This window comes from Budorcas taxicolor, unplaced genomic scaffold (assembly GCF_023091745.1).
Source record: "Budorcas taxicolor isolate Tak-1 unplaced genomic scaffold, Takin1.1 scaffold539, whole genome shotgun sequence".
NCBI lineage: Eukaryota > Metazoa > Chordata > Mammalia > Artiodactyla > Bovidae > Budorcas > Budorcas taxicolor.
This window is the reverse complement of record NW_026292622.1, coordinates 26,833-43,615: the sequence shown is the minus strand read 5'-3', so window position 1 is coordinate 43,615 and position 16,783 is coordinate 26,833. Positions and strand designations below refer to the sequence as shown.

The following is a 16,783-nucleotide window of genomic DNA, read 5'->3' as shown; positions in this document are numbered from 1 at the left end:
GTAGACAGACCATGCCCAACAGAACAGCTGAGAGCCGGGAGTGTTCTACTCACTACCTTTTATTCTCACAGGAGCCGTGGTCGTAGGGCTGATGACAAGCTTGGCTGTGCAGAGGGAACTGGGGGGTGGCAGGAAGTGAGGGGAGGGGCTGCAGTTTGGGGAGGCTGGTTCTTCCTGGGTGTATGATGCTGGGGACAGGGAAGGGGTGGCTCATGCCCCCAGTTAAAGGGCTGGAAAGCTGAAGCCTGGACGGGAGGGGACAGCAGAGGTGTCTGTCGTGGGACTTGGGACAGTGCCGTCCCTTCTCCCTGCACCTGCCCACCACTTCATGGGCCTCTATCTTGGAGTTCCATGTCAGCCTGCTGTGGTGTCAGCAGTGGGGGTCAGCCACACTCATGGTCCATGTCCGTGGACCTTGCATTCCTGCTAGTGGATGGGAGTTTGGGCAGCAAGTGTACTGCTAGTCTATGCCGTTCTGATATGATTGTCGTGTCCAAGGATGATGGAGAGGCAGAGTCTCATAGAATGAGGTGCAGGGTGGGAGACAGCAAGGGGAGGGGTGTGTAAGGGAAGGAGGGGACTGGGGCAGGGAGGGAAGCTGTGGCCTTGCAGGGCTGTCTGGGTGCTGGCGTCTGCGTCTGCTGAGCTCACAGGGCGACTGCAGGGAGGGAAGCAGCAGGTTAGGGCTAGAGTCACTTGTCCCTGCCCCCTCCCAGCATCCTGTGGCCTCAGAGCAGTTGAGAGCCCTTCACTCTCCACTGCCTCCTGCTTGGATACAAGAATTGACCGCCATGGCCCCAGAACCCCCAGCCCTGGTCCTCATCTGTGAGAAGGAAGTTGGAGAATGGCCTGGGGTCATCATCCACAGGCGAGTTGGCCCCTCTGGGGATAAGCTGCTGGGGACCAGATGCCCTGCAAGGGTGCTTACCTGACTGAAATCCTGCTTACACCTCTAGCCCAGATGACGGATACTCCATCTCCATTGGGTCTGCAAAGGAACAGAGAATCCACTCGTTAGCTGCAGTCTGGCCTACTGTGCCCACTGGCAAGGGGCCTGGGTGGGCTAGTTCTTCCCAACCTTGCCACAAGCCTGGTGCTTGGTAAAACAGATGTGAATGGAAGGACGCTTGTTGGATGGCTGCAAGCAGCAATGAGATGTGGCTGGGGAACTGAATGAGCGAGGCCAAGGAGGGGTGATGAAATCAGGTGGGTGGACCTGGAGGGCCCTGGATGCACGCGTGGATGGATAGAGTGGAAGGGTTGGAGGACAAATGAATTAAGTAGATGAGTGTGGACATAAGGAGAGAAATAACAGTACACAAATAAATAAGGAATGCACAGTGGGTGGATGCATGGCTGAGTGGCTGCTCCCCGGAGAGGGCACCTTGCGTGTCCTAGTGTGTGCTGGGGGGACAACCTGCCCCTCAGCCTTTCTGATCCTTCCTGCTCCTGGCATAGTGGCCACTGCTTACCACTGCAGTTATGGCGCCCGCGGCTCCTGGTGTGGGGGACCTCGGTGCCGTTGGGGAAGACACACCAGCAGTAGCCGATGCTCCCATAGCACTGGAGCGGCATATAGTTGCCGTTCTCGTCGCAGTTGGGCTTGAACATGCCCGGGTGGATGGCAGGGATGCGGCTGACCTCTTCCTGGCACTGGGTCAGTACTGAAGCGACAGGCACGGTGAACACAGTGAGTGAGCGGGCTCTGGGCTGGGGTCTCAGCAGAACCAGAGGTCCGCATAGCACTGTGGTGTGCCTAATGCCTTCTGTCCAAGTGGCTGCACTTGCTCTACCAATTGCACAGATGGAGAAACTGAGGCCTGGACCAAACAGGTCCAGGAGCAGAGAGGAAGTGAATGGCTGTGTTGCTAATTCATCCCAGATCATGATGATTTCTTCTGACAGTCAGTGCCTACTAGAGTTTAGAATTGCACCTATGATTCTGGTTCCTAGAGAAAAGCAGTAGACTCCTTGCCAAGTCTGAGCTCCTATTACTGGCTGTATCCAAGTAGAAATGGGGGTTACCATGTGGTGAGGCTGTTATAGAGCGGATTTGAACATTAGCTGGAAGTTGGTCAAGATAACATGCAAGGTGCCCTCTCTGAATCCATGATGGAGAATCCTGGGGTTCAGGAAGGGCGGGCCCTTGATCTTCCACTTCTGAAACTGAAGCCCAGAGGGAAGAGACTTGCTCAAAGTCACATATCCAATTAGCACCAGGATGAGAACAGAGCACCCATAATGGCTTTCAGGCTGAAAACCCTGTTACACGTTGCCCATGAGATGGAAGAACCCCAAAGCCCCTTATCTAGCAGCCATGGCTGTGTGACCTGGGAGAGGTCCCTTGAAAGGGTGGGAATCATGAGCCCAGCCCTCTTCTGGGAGCCTGCAGGATGCAGTGCTGGGTGAGGAAGATCATTGCTACAACTCCTGCGATGTTTTGGGTGGTTTTTGCTCCAGGCCTCCTTGTGCAGTTCCATCCTCCACAAGGGAGGTCACCTCCTGAAGGGACAGGATGGGGGCTGGGGGCAGACGAGCCCAGAAGAACAGGCAGGAGAAACAGGAGTGAGAGCTGAGAGGCTGGGAGAGCTCTGTGCTTGGATCAGGGAGCACCCAAGGCCCTATCCCTGAGGGAGCTCCCAGAAACCCCGCCTCCCCAAGATTCACGTTCCCTTTACCTTTTGGTGGAACCTCAAAGGGCTTCTCCTCCAGTGAGTTCTTGCTCATTTCAAACAAGAGCCACTGATGCAGCCAGTTCTCAAAGAGCTAATGGAGATAAAGGCAAAGGGTCAGGGTTAGTAGCCCACTCCCACCCTATTGACTATGCCCCTGGGAACAGAGACGTGGAGGGCCAGCGGGGACCTGGTTCCCCCTTAGACACCCCACAGGGTTTCGTCAAGGTGGTTCCTCGAGTTCAAGCATTCTCCCATGGTGGGAGCTTCTTAAGTGCTGGGAAGCCGCCTCCAGCTTCCTGAGAATGGCTTCGCTGCTCACACCCCTCGTCCCAGGGCTGCTTTAGACAGGGAGGCAGGGTACCAGTGCAGGGAAAGCTGCTGACCTTCCAGTCCAAGCCGTCCATGGAGTCCTTAAGGTGTTTCAGGTTTTCTGGCAGGCTCCCCTTCAGCTGCGGGTACACCTTCAGGGGGTCCGCCTTCTGCAGGGTAGCAAAGCAGGAAGGAAGGTTAAAAAGCTTCCAGGCAGGCTAGGTTTAATGTACAGCTCATGTTGCCCTGATCTTTGGTTCTGAGGTGTGGAGCCCAGACCTCAGCACACTGGAGCTAATGCGGAAGGGGATGTGTTAAAGTAATCCAGGGGCCCAGCTACAACACCCTGGGCCTGGGAGTCGGGAGACCCAGTTCCAGGCCCAGTTCTACCAACAGTCCTCAGTCTTCTGATCCTTGCAGACTCTTACTCATCTTCCAGGTCTCACCTCCTTCCGAGGGAACCCTAGACTTCATCCCAACACTCCCGCCCCAGTTAAGTCAGATCCTTGGCCTCTTTCTCTCAAAGCCCCCTGCATATCCCTCATCACCTGGTCACTTGTCTGTCTCCCATGCTAGCCTGAGATCTCCATGGACTAGGAACTGATCTGACTGCTCCCCACTGTGGCTCTGGAGCCTTGCACAGTGCCTGGTGCTGAGTAGACATGCAGTAAAAATTTGGGAAGGAATTAAACAGGCATCTTCAGCAAGTCACTTCCAGACTCTGGGCCCTAGTTTCTCCACCTCAAACACAAAAAAGTGGGGAGCAGTGGGGCTGAACTTCATGGAACATTAAGGGCCACATTTGTGTTGCTTCACTAATCTGCGGAGCCCACATTGAACGTCTGCTGTGAGCCGGGCCTGGGGCCTGTGGGGATGGGGTGGGAGGTGGGGGCTGCCTGGCCGGGCTCCACTCACCAGGAGCAGGTGCATCACGTGGTCCTGTGTCATGTTGCCATACTTGGTGGCGTTCTTCATGGGCTGTGGAAGGAAGGAAGGGAGGAGGAGTCCCCAGCGCTGGCACCTGGGGGTGGGGCCCAAAGCAGAGCCAGCAGCTGGGGTCAGGGTGAGAGTCTGGATTCCCAGATGTTCAACAAGTCCATCTCTACCACCTCCCACTGTGAGAGCTTGAGCAGGTTGTTATCTTCCTGCCTCAATATCCTGTTCCTCTACTCTGCTTATGCTTTCCTGCCCAAGGCTTTGTGGACAGGAGATAGTTTTGTGAACAGAAACATCATCTATATATCAAGGGCTCTGAAAATAGGAGGGACTGTGAGATGCTCTGGGAAATGGGAAGCATTTTATAATTTGTGGAGGGCTAGGCCTTCCTCCAGAGAGGGCCCCAAGAGGCTCTTTCCTTCTTCACCCCTAGAATTCCTGTTCCTCCCCCAAACAGCCAGGACCGCCTCTCCAGCTGTGCTTTTCCTGAGCCAGGTGTCATCCCCTGTCCCTTGACACTTGCCCTCTATCCAGGCGGGGTAAGCTTCCCTCTCCTACTGCCCTGGGGTTGGCCTTACCTCCGGGCCTGCCATGGGCAGCGCCCGCATCAGCATGGGAGTGGCCATCCGCATCTGGCTCAAAGGCTTGGCAGCTGTGGGGGCAGAAGGCACAGCATGAGTGTGGCCCCAGTGCCCAGGGAAGAGGGTACTCAGACCCAGGGACCGAGAGCTCAGACCCAGATGAGGGGCTGGAATTCCAGACCAGAGGGTGAGGACAGTGGGCCCAGCTGGGGCAGGAATGAGGGTTCTTTGAGGTGAGGGGCAGGGGTGTTGTCGGGACAGAGGCAGGGCACGCACGCTTGGGAAGCTTCATGCGCAGGTTCTCCAGCTGCAGGTTCTGGGAGGTGACCGTCAGCTTGTCCAGCCGGCCCTGCTGCTGGTACAGGAAGTAGGCAGTGGTGGCCTGGCCAGCCAGGAGCAGAGCCACCAAGACAGAAAAGCCCGTGTACAGGGCTCCACGACTGCACTTGCTGTGGGGGGAGGAGAGGGACATAGGTTAGAGGAGAGTCCACAGAAGTGGCTGTCCCGGGGACTGGCTGGGAATGGGGGAATGTGCCCCCACAGTTCCAGCCCTTGCCCTCAGCTGCCCCTAACAAACACACGCTTTAAGCACAAGTAAGTGCCTATGAACTTACAGCTTGACGATATTCCCCTGACCCCCTACCTCCAGCCACTGCTGCCCCTATAGCCCTCCCAGGCAGAAATCATGGAGCTGCCCCTGTGTGGGGAAGAGCCAAGAACAAGGGCCTTGTCTTCTCGAGGGAACCAGCAAGGACAGCTGAGGAAACCCCAGGAAGACCCTGCTGCCTAGTAATTCATGACATCACAAACATGGCTCAGTCTCATTGCCTCTCTGCTCGCCAATCCTCTGTGATTTCTGGACCCAAGGCCCAGTCCAGGGATTACTCTGAAAGGAGAATGTAAAAATCCTGTGTGGAGAAAAGGAGAAAACCAGAAAGGAGGGGAAAACAAATCCTACTTTTTGGCCTTCCCAAGGAAAAGGGGTGGCCTGGCCTCTGATGTAGTGAAAAGTCCACCCACGCTTGGGTCTTCCTGAGTTTAAGCTCTATAACCTCCTCACCTTTTCAGCAACCCCATACCCAAGTTGAGTCCCAGCTGTTCCTCCCACCTTCTCTTCTCTCAACCTCAGTTTCTCATAAGGTCTAAGATTCTAGAAAGTCATAATAAAGATGAGACCCTGTAACCTGGATTGCAATCCTGGTTCTGTCATTCCCTTAGCTCAGGGAACAGGGGCAAGTCACTCAACCTCTCTTAGTAACTTGAGGTAAGAATATCTACTCAAAGGGTTGTTATATAAAATGAGATCAGGATAAAGCTCTTGACTCCATACCTAGCACACAGTTAGCAGTCTGTAACACTGAGCACTAATCTCAAGGGAGTTAATGATTAACTTTAGCATCTGGTTTCCTTCCTCTTCGTGCATCTTGACGGCCTGTCTCCTGGTTCTGGATGAGTGCCAACTCTTGTCACTTCCTCCTTTCTACTGCCTCTTTCTTGAATAAATAACTGGCCAAAGTCAGGAGCCAACCAGAACTAGGGGGAATCACGGTACAAGTGTTGCCAGGCAGAAGTGTTCACAAAAAGGTCCAAAACAGGCCAGGACAGTTTTCAGAAGCAGTGATTGAACTGAGGGAAAACCAGACAAGGATTTGACAAGGGGGCACCCCTTCTGCTCACTGAGCCCACGATGGCTCTGCAACTCACTGGGTGGCCTGTGCTCAGAGGCGACCCATTTCCCCTCCCTGCAAATTGTGCCTCTAGAAGGGGGTCGGATGGTAGACAAACTCAAATTTTAATATCAGACTAGTCCTGGGTCCAAATTCTGGCTCCAGGATTCACTAGCTGCAATAACTTTGGTGACTCACTTGTTAATACAAGTCTCAATTTTTTCTTATGTAAAAATGGAAATAATAAAAGTACCCAACTTAAAGAGTTAGTAAAAGAATTATGATTGAGTTAGGCATTTAGTTATATATGCCCACCACAAAACTAATCATACTAATATCTAACAGGGACTGAGGATTGGTAACAAGTATACAGTGAATAGGAACTATTATCATAACCACTGTCATTATTATTGCTGCTGCTACTACTGAGACCCAGAGAGAAACTGTGATTCATACAAGTCATATACAACAGTTGCAGAACCTTGACCAGAATCCAGCCTTCACAAGAGTTGGCCCTCCTAGCCACGGGATTCCCCAAGGTTTTCACAGGCCAGGCACTAATGGTCTGTCTCTAGTTACATGTCCCACAGAATGAAGTTCCTCATGACATCTCTGAGAGTCTCTCCCAAACCCCTTTCTGCCTGGCAACTGCTGACATCACAACAAGTCCCTATAATATGCAAATTACCTGGGAGCGGGGGCAGGGACATTGGGGTAGCTGTATTCTAATCATTCCCCATTTTTTTTCAGGGAAACAGATGGATAAGGATCTGGGAAAGGGTCCTCTGGATGGCTGTGCTGGCCCCTTACTGCAAGGGAGAGGGGCATGGGCAGGGCACCACCCACATCAACCCACAGCCCCTTCTGGAAATTTAGCCAGAGCCCCACACCTCACCCTTTTTTGACCCTCCTCCAACATCATTCCCTCCTGTGATAGCAAACATCTTCATCTACTCTACAGACACCTGCAACTATAATTCCCTTGATATAAACACATATACCAACTTATGATAACTAGGAGGAAACTCCTCAATGATGAGCTGCTTCTGCCATTCTCTCTTAGAAAATCTGCTTCTCCATCTAGGATCCATAATATATTCAAAATTCTAATCTAGGGCTTGGCCCAGCTTCAAGGGACTCTGGGAAGGTCCTGATACTGTGGGAAACTGTAGGGAATGAGTACAGAGCTCTCTGATTTTCAGAAGAGAAGTATGTGATGCAAAGAAAGTTAAAACCCCTGCCCTAGAGGAACGCGCTCATTTTACAGGCGGGAGAACTGAAGCCAGACGGCCAGAGACTTGCCCCAGACCACCCAGTTAGTGCTGCCGTCAGAGCCCAAGTTCACGCCTCGTCCGACTCGAGGTCTAGTGCTCCTTCTGTAGCCCTGTGCACGTACATCTGTGCAGCCCAAGATTTGGCTGCTCTCTCCTACTGCTCACACATACCTCTCCTGGGCTCTGGGGCGCTGGCCCAGCATGGGCAGCTGCTCATGGTTGGAGATGAGGTCACGCTGGTCTTCCATGCTTCTGACCTCTGGTCTTTCCCCTCCTGCTGCTGCTGCTGCTGCTGCCTGCGTATCTGGGATGCTGAGCCCTGTGCTCACCTCTTGAAGTTGGGGCTGAGGAGGAATCTGATTCGTCCACAGGAGGCCACTCCGCCCACCCGGTACAAGTGGAAGTGAAAGCCACAAAGCTGGAAATACCCTCACTTCAGCAAGTTGCCTTTAATGGGACAGGATGAGGAGGGGGAGCCCCCACCGAGGCAGGTGAAAAGGCCAGCATGTTGCCGTTGGCTGCCCAGGGCCCTCGTCACTTGTTTCTGGGCAGACCTGTGGATTCATAAGGCTCCTTGGAGGTTTCAAGAAACGGGCAAATGTTCACTCCCTAGATAGGAAATCACTTTGAAGCAAAACAAAAAAAAAAGCCGAAAATTCTTTTTGTCTCCCCTCTCACCTGTAGATGAGTGGGTACATAAAGGGGCTGCCCTCCTTTTATGAACTTAGACAAATCCTTTCCTTCTCTCAGGGCCTCAGTTATGTCATCTCAAAGCCAGGGGAGGAAAGCTGGATTCAGTATTCTCTCTGCTCTTTGCTAATACAAGCATTTTATGAATCTGAGTCCCTGGTTCTAAGGCTCTGGTACTAATATTTGCCAGCACTTACCCAGCCCTCCTTTGAGCTGACACTGTGCTAATCATTTTGCATGCTTTGTTTCATTTAATCTTTATAGTGGCCTTTTGAGGGCTGTTTTATTTTATGATCTCCATTTATAGATAGAGACACTGAGATTTTGAGAGGCTACATGTTTGCCCAGAATCATGCATCATCTCTTGATTTTAACCATTCCACCCTTCTGCTTCGTAATGCTCAAATTATATCATTCAAATTCATGACAGTGGAGGCCTCTACAGGGAGGGAAGGAAGAGGGTCTGGGAAAGGCTACCCAGGGGAGGTTTAACTGTTGGCATGGTTTCATTTCTCACTATCTGTATCTTATAGACCATATTTGTTTTATTAATCTTTATGTCTTTGTGTGTATGTTTAAATTCTGCAAATTTAAGGTCAATGAGCACATGAAAAGATGCTCCACATCATTAGTCATCAGGGAAATGCAGATTGAGGCCACAATGAGGTACCACTTCACATCCACTATGATGGCTGTAATCAAGAAGACAGATAATCACAAGTGTTGACAAGGATGTGAAGGAACTGGAACTCAGATATTGCTGGCAGGAATGTACTATGGTGCAGCTACTTTGGAAAACTATTTGGCAATTTCTCAAGAAGTTAAATATGGAGTTACATATGATCCAGTAATTCCACTCCTGGATATCTACACAAGAGAGATTAAAGCATGTATCTATAGAAAAACTTATACACAAATGGTCATAGCACCATTATTCATAATAGCCCCAAAGCAAAAACAACCCAAATATTCATCAACTGACGAGTAAACAAAATGTGGTATATCCATACAATGGAACATTATTTAGCCATAAAGAAGAATTAATGTCTCAATACAAGTCTTATTTAAAAAAAAAAAAAAGGAATGAAGTACTGATTCATGCCACATAATTAATTTTGAAAGCATCATGCTAAGTGAATTTGACCAAACATCTGAAGAGACAAAGTTTGACAAAAGTTATTTTAGTAAATTCTGTTCTAAATCATCAAAGAGTGAGAAGTAATGATATGTAAATAAAATTTGCTTATCTATTTCAAGTGAAACTGAGATTAGAGGCTAAGTGTTTAAATTTGGATTGTATATACTTTAATAATGCCATTAAATTATCATGATATATATTTTAAAAAATCATGATAAGTGAAATAAAGCCAGACACAAAAGGCCACATATTGTACTATTCCATTTATATGAAGTGTCTAGACTAGGCAAGCCATAGAAACAGAAGGTAGATCAACAGCTGCCAGGGGAAAGGGGATGGGGAATGATTGCTGATGGGTATGGGATATCCTTTCAGGGTGATGAAAATATTCTGGAATTAGACAGTGGTGATGGTTGCACAACTTTGTGGATACATAGGAAGACCATTGATCTGTACCATTTTAAAAGCCTGAATATTATGGCTTTAAATTGATAGTTCAATTTAAAAAAAGATTTCTTGGTAATGATGGTAAGAACACATTATATATTTGCTTCCTCTTTCACTTGGCTTCTGTCACTAAAATGACAAAAAGTTTCTTTATTTTTTTTTAGTTTAATCTGTATGGACGGAGAGAAAAGGAGAAGAGAGCAGAATTTTAGAAGCTGGAAAGCAAATGGATTAGGAGTAGTCATTAACAGACCCAAGAAGGTTAATTCTAAACCTGCAGCTAGAAAAGCTGAGAAGCCACCAGTTTATGTGGTAGAACAGGTTCAGAAATTGAGAACTAGACACACTGGGTAGGAGTACAGTTAGATATCCATGTCCTGTCCCTCCCCAACTACTCCTCCCTCCCTGAAAGAGGGCTGGCAGTTTATCCTCAGGCACAGGGCAGGGCATGGGCCCAGCTCTGAAGATGAGTCCCAGCCTTCTCTCCGACCCAGTTTCCAGAATGCCAGAAGCCAGACCTTCTTTTTCTGGGCAATAAATGAGAGAATCCTTCTCTGGAGAGCATGACCACAAGGAATGACCTAAAGATTCTGATACTGGGTTCAACGATGAAACAACCCAGCCAAATAACCTTACAGGGAAGACCTCAGCCAATAAGCCATTCACATCAGTCACAGCTTCCACCTGATTTTTTTAGACAATCAAGGCTCTTGGGACATCTGAAGAAAACCTCTAACACACAAGAGAGTGAAAAAACAAATAACCCAATCTCAAAAAGGAACCATGGAGGAAACAAATAGATATTAACAGCTTTAGGGAGATAAAGGAGATACTGCACCCATGAACAAGAAGAGGATGCTATAAAGATGAATGTACTGTTAGAACAATGACGACAACAGCAAAAATACCTTGAAGATTGAAAGTACAAGGGTAGGTATTAAACAGTCAGTAGGTAAAAGATAGTTTTTTAATCTCCCAGAAAGTAGACCACCAAGATAAAAAGGAATTGGGAGAAAAAATAAGAGAATTAAAGACCAATCCAAGATGCCCAATAGCCAAATATCAGTGTTCCAGAAATAGGGAACAGAGAAAACAAAGGTGAAAAAAAAAGCCAGTGAAAAAATTCAGTACAATGTCCAGAACTCAAAGACATAAATTCCCACATTGAAAGGACCTAGTGAATACCAGAGACAAAGCATGAAGATAATTTCACACCAAGGCACATCAAGTGAGGTTATAGAAAAACAAAGACAAATTTCACAGAAAGAAACAAGACAGATACCAAGGACCAGGAATCAGAATGACTTTGGACTTCTTAAGAGCAACCCTGGAAACCAGAAGATAATGGAGCAACACCTTCAAAATTCTATGAGAAAATTATTTCCATCCTAGAATATTTACTGAGCCAAATTATTAAGTAGGTATGAAGGTATCACAAAGATATTTTCAGACATTCATTATCTCAAAAATTTTTCTTTCTCAGAAAGCTTCATGAACGTATGCTTTACCAAAATGAAGGTCTTCACTAAAAATAAAGGAAGACTTGAAATATAGGATCGATCCCTGGGTTGGGAAGATCCCCCGGAGAAGGAAATGGCAACCCACTCCAGTATTCTTGCCTGGAGAATCCCATGGACGGAGGAGCCTGGTGGGCTACAGTCCACGGGGTTGTAAAGAGTCGGACACGACTGAGCAACTTCACTTTCACTTTGGAATATAGGAAGCTGAAATTCAACTCACAAAAGGGAATGGGGATTCCCCAGAACAGTGGCACAGAGAAATCCCAAGAGAAAAGCAATAGATTCATATTGGATCAGGTCCACAGGCTCTGAAAGACATTTCTTCAAGAAGATAAAATTGATAGACAGCTGATAGATCTGAATATACTGAGAGATGATTTAGATCATTTTCTGGAGAGTATGAGGTTAAGTTATGATAAATTTCACAGAAAATTAAGCAAATGAAAAAAAAACCTAGACAACTATTTTTTGTTGCTGTTGTTTAGTTGCTAAGTTGTATCAAGACAATTATTAATTTTGGGGAAAACAAAAGTTATATAGGAAATGAATAGCCATCACACCATACTACACAGCACAGTTATAAATGGCATTCACTGTCATAATATGGCAAACTTTGAATACTGATCTAACTAAACATACAGTAGAGGCGTTTGGGGAGGATGAGAGGATAGGAAAAGTGACTTAGAAGAGAAGGAAAGAGGACTAAATCTTGGTCTTGTGTCCACAGTGAAAAGCCAACCAGACCATGTTTAAAACTGAAACAATCTGAAAGTAACAGTACCAGAAGTTATTGAGAGACATAGAGGCTAAAAACGTTTTAAAGTGGTGGGAAAAGGAAGGTAAAGGACTTCTGTTTTTTGCAGCCAGCTTTTTAGAAGGATTTGATTATTTAAATATGTGAATTTATAACTTTGATACGAAGTAAAACTCCATTTAACATCAAAGTCAGCTGATTCTGAGCTGACTGTGGTAACAAAATGGCAATCTTAAAAAAAGCCTTTTCCTTGTGAAGCAGCTTTCGGTCAAAGTTCAGGGTGACCCCGAAGGTCATCCTGTCCTCGCCCACAAGAGGCTGGAGATTCCAGCTATAAGAGTGGACAGGATGATGGTTCCCTTCTCTTCCTATAGTAGGGTAAGAGGTCTCAGGTGTCACACGGGCCCCACTGCCCAGTGGAGGAGTCCTGTCCTACCCATTCTCTCGATGGAGATGGAGACAGAATGACAGGAAGCAGGAAGGCTTGGTGTCTGCCACACCCTGAGAGGGACCCAGGGTTAAGGCAGGATTCGGCTCCCCCACTGTTCTTTTTTTTTTTTTTTTTTTAATTTTAAAAGCCAGAACATTTATTGTGCGACTAATCGTTGAAATCCTTAAGATGAACTGGATGCTGCAACAGTCGCTCGCTTGGGTTTAGGTGTTGTTCCTTCACGGAATCCATGCCTGAATCTGTGGTATACAATTTTTAGCTGCCTCATTCGACCAGTCCCGGTGGTATTTCGTCTTTTAGCTTTAGCACTCCAATTATACTTTCTCTTTCGCTTGGCACGGTAGCCACACTTGCCACAGGTCGACTTCTGAAGGTGGTAGGCCTTAGAGCCACAGCGGCGGCACAGCGTGTGCGTCTTATTCCGACGCTTTCCAAACGATGACGTTCCTTTCGTCATCTTGCTTCTGCCGCCGAGACCAAAGAGTCCCCCACTGTTCATATGAAGAAAGTCTGACTCAGAAAGGGGAAAGGAACTGGCCCAAGGTCACACAGAGCTGGATCTGGTCTAAACAAAAGAGCTCTGAGGCTAACTTCTTCGAATAACATCCTAGTGCCAAAATGGTCAATCCCAGGGCTGAGGAAGGGAAACAGGTGAGTTGCAGACATCTTTTTTTTTTTTTTCCCCCAGAAAGCAAAGAAGTGCTCAAGGACCACTGGTATTTGTCAGAAGGACCCCGAAGCCAACTTGAAGGAGCACCTGCCAGCCAAATATGAGACAATTCCAGCATCAATAAGAATAATTTGCCCTGCTTCTTCAAAAGGAACTATATAGTTCAATCCCAGTTGATAAGGAGTTTTTCTTTCTTTTCTTTTCTTTTCTTTTTTCTTTCCAGAAGAATGCAAGCTAACGTAAAAGAGAAGACAGAATTAGAGAACCACCTGTTTGTAATCCCCAGTGTAACAGTTAACCACCAATGGATGCCAAAATCACGAGACAAAGGGCTGGGGGACACAGGATGCCCACCTCCCATGGCGTCTCTCCAGAGTCCTTGCTGGCTGTTTATAGGAAAAGACACCCTACAATGGTGCAGTCCTGCGGTTGCCACCGCATGATCGGACTTTTAGCATCACCGACCGCAGAGCACTGTGACATTTTGTGTTTCCTAAAGAGGTAAGATACTCAGCATCAGTTGGGAAGTATCTTTGCTAAAAAAATTCATTAAACTGAATCTGCCATTAGACCTAAATTCTAATTTACCAGACACAGAAGAACAAATTAAATAAAACTATGAATAAACAGAAGAATTCAGACAGTCTCCAAAGAACAACAGTACCCAAGGAAGAGTCAGTGTCATGAAAAAAGATGCCTGTGTGGGTGTGGAGAGGGTTCTGTGTTTTAAAAGATTAAAGAAACATAATAACCAAATGCAATTTGTATATTCTGACAAGATTTTGGTTGGGAAAAAAGCTGTAAGAGATATTTTTGTGAAGCTGGGGAAATTTGAATATAGACTGAACTTTAGCTGATACTTGGGGATTATTATTGCTTTTCTTAGGTACAATAATGCAATTTTAGTCTGCTAGAAAAATATATTTTTAGAGGCTAAAGACTGAATGAAGTACTTGGAGGTGATATGAAATGTGGTTTGCAAGTTATTTTCAAAATAGCTCAGGAAAAAAGATAATAGATAAAATTAACAATAGGTGAATCTAAGTGCAATGTATAAACATCTCTGTATGTTTGAAATTTTGAATAATAAATGGTTGGGAAAAAATTAAAAGCAATTGTGTACAAATCCAATCCCCTCCTGTATAAAAACTGTGCTAGCTGCTCAGAAGACACTATATTTCCACCACTGTTCCCTTGACACATTCTTACATTGACAGTGGGCTCTTCCACAGCATAAGCAAAAAATGTAAGTTGTAGTCCTCCTTGAAATTTCTCAGAAATTATCCAAAGTTTTGTATTGACTAGAAAAAAATTCCAAGGATTTCCTTGGTGGTTCAGTCGTTGGCACTCTGTGCTTCCAATGCATGGGGCCTGGATTCGATCCCTGTCAGGAAATTAAATCCCACAGGCCACAGCTAAAGATCCCGTGGGCTGCAAGTAAGACTTGTCTTGGCCAAATAAATAAATATTTTTTTTTAATTCCAGCTCCACTACTACAGGATGTCAGGATGTGTCATTCTGAGCAAATGACTTAACTCCTCTGTGCCTCAGTTTCCTCATCTGTAAAATGGGCATACTAACAGAACTTAAACCATTGGCTTTTGGGGATGATTGAATGAATTGATATACATATGCCTGATGTAGAGATTAAGTGTGCAATAAGCATTAAGTAGTTCAGTGATGAATTTTTTTCTGCAAACTTAAATAATTTTATTTATTTTTGGTTGCAGTGGGTCTTCATTGCTGCGTGGACTTTTCTCTAATTGCAGCAAGTGGGAGTAACATTGTGGTCCATTGCGGTAACTTCTCTGGCTGCAGAGTGCTGGCATTAGGGCTTCAGCAGTTGCAGCATGTGGGCTCGCAGCTGTAGCTCCCGGGCTCTTGAGCACAGAATCAGTAGTTGCAGTACATGAGCTTAGCTGCTTCACAGCATGTGGGATATCCCCATGTCTCCTGCATTGGCAGGTGGATTGTTTACCCCTGAACCACCAGGGAAGCCCCTCTGCAAACTTGCTGAATCTGAATCTGGGACTGTGCCCAGAGATCTGGAGCTGTACAACAAAGCCAGAGGGGCCCTTATCCCCACCCCCAGATCATAGGAGACTCCTATGGTGTCCCTGTTGAGCTGGTCTAGGTTGAGATGCCTGTTCTCCCTTGGTCTGGGCACTCCATTCCCCAGAGGTGTGAGTTCCTGCCAGTTCACTTGGGTGAGCCAGGAGGTGGAATCCCCCAGGACCTCTAACAATCTTGTGTTCCTTCTTGGTCCCCAAGTCCTGGAAGAGGAAAGAGCCACCCTAGGTGGTAGGCAGGCAGTGTAAGCCCAGCCCTGTCCACCACCCTACATGGCCAGGCCATCCTTTCTGTGTTGGGGCCCCTTGGATCCTAGCACATCTTGGCCATGAACAAGAGGCCAGAAAAGGTCCTCTCTATGGGGAAGGATCAGGCCCACACTACAGTCCTGTACCTGTCACGCCTGGCCTGGGCAAGCCCCTTATTTCACTCCTCTCACTTGCTCATTTACACATTTGACAATTATTTATTGCCCACCTACTCCGTGCCAGGTCCTTGGGCTATGTCAATGAATGAAGCAGACAGTATCCTTGCCCTTACAGAGTTTGCTTTCCAGTTGGAAACAAACAAGTACACTTGTTTGTTAAAGAGTAATGGCAGAGATGGGGAAACAAAAGGTATTACTACACTGCAGGGTGGGGCAAGTGGTAGTACTTTATAAGGGGCTGGGCTCAGCCTCACTGACAGGGCGAGGTTTGGGCACAGGCTTGAAGATGAGGTGGTTAACCTAGGCCATGTCTGAGGGAGGGATTCCCTGGACAGAAGGAATGGCCAGAACAAAGATCCCAGTGTGGGGTGCACCTGGCTGAGGAGCAGCAAGGGGGCCAGAGTGGCTGGAGTGGAGCCACTGAGGTGGGGCGTGACAGGACGCACAGTGAACAAGGTCTTGGGCCAGACCTTGTGGCCACGGTCACAACCTTGGCTTTCACTGAGTAAAATCAAGAGCTTTGGGAAGGCTTTGGGACTTACCTGGTGGTCTAGTGGTTAAGACTGTGCTTCCACTGAAGGGAGCGTGGATTTGATCCCTGGATGGGGAACTAAGATCCTACATGCCAAAAAAAAAACAGAAAAGAAAAAGCACCATGGGAAGGCTTTGAGCAAAAGGTGTCATTATCCAAACTGCGGTTTAAAAGGGTGGCTCAGGCTGTGCTGAAAGTCAGTACAACAGGGGCAGATAATCCCCACTACCTCTTGGGACTGCTGTGAAGGTCCAAGAAGGAGTAACAAACGGCCTTGAATCCGCCTGAAATGTGGGAGACCTGGGTTTGATCCCTGGGTTGGGAAGATGCCTGGAGAACGGAATTGCTACCCACTCCAGTATTCTGGCCTGGAGAATTCCACAGACTGTATAGTCCATGGGGTCGCAAAGAACCGGACACGACTGAGCGACTTTCACTTCACTTCTGTTCACTTCACAGTGTTTCTGGGAGAAAGAGACTAGTTGCTCTGCTCCTTACCATTGTACTGAAGGGACAATTGAGTGAGGAGAGGATTTGATTTGCCCTAGGTCAGATGTCCTACAACCAATTTAGGATCTGGGACTCCCCGACTCTTCTCCCAGCTGCTGTCTGGCAAGTAAGTTAATAGTATGGCCCTTGGAC

General features: G+C 47.4%; 1 protein-coding gene across 2 annotated transcripts; it reads right to left on the bottom strand.

The window, feature by feature from the left end:
- Positions 1-41: 41 nt before the first annotated feature.
- On the bottom strand, positions 42-7,810 carry LOC128071419 (HLA class II histocompatibility antigen gamma chain-like). 2 transcript variants are annotated; one of them, XM_052664292.1, is made up of 9 exons: positions 7,614-7,810; positions 4,778-4,950; positions 4,499-4,572; positions 3,900-3,962; positions 3,059-3,154; positions 2,679-2,766; positions 1,473-1,664; positions 929-988; positions 42-658 (listed from the first exon to the last, which is right to left on the bottom strand). In XM_052664292.1, the coding sequence occupies exons 1-8, from the start codon at positions 7,688-7,690 to the stop codon at positions 945-947; spliced, it is 807 nt and encodes a 268-aa protein (XP_052520252.1). In that variant the 5' UTR covers positions 7,691-7,810; the 3' UTR covers positions 42-658; positions 929-944. The 2 variants fall into 2 exon arrangements, with proteins under 2 accessions (XP_052520252.1, XP_052520253.1); XM_052664293.1 differs by lacking the exon at positions 1,473-1,664 and having other exon boundaries at positions 7,614-7,791.
- Between the last annotated feature and the right edge of the window lie 8,973 nt (positions 7,811-16,783).

Coding starts and splice junctions, on each gene's coding strand:
- LOC128071419 (XM_052664292.1), bottom strand. CDS start 7,690: ATGGAAGACCAGCGTGACCTCATCTCCAACCATGAGCAGCTGCCCATG. Junction 3,155..3,899: donor ACGTGATGCACCTGCTCCTG/GTGAGTGGAGCC, acceptor GCTACCCTGCAG/AAGGCGGACCCCCTGAAGGT. Junction 989..1,472: donor CGGGCGCCATAACTGCAGTG/GTAAGCAGTGGC, acceptor GTTCCTTTGCAG/ACCCAATGGAGATGGAGTAT.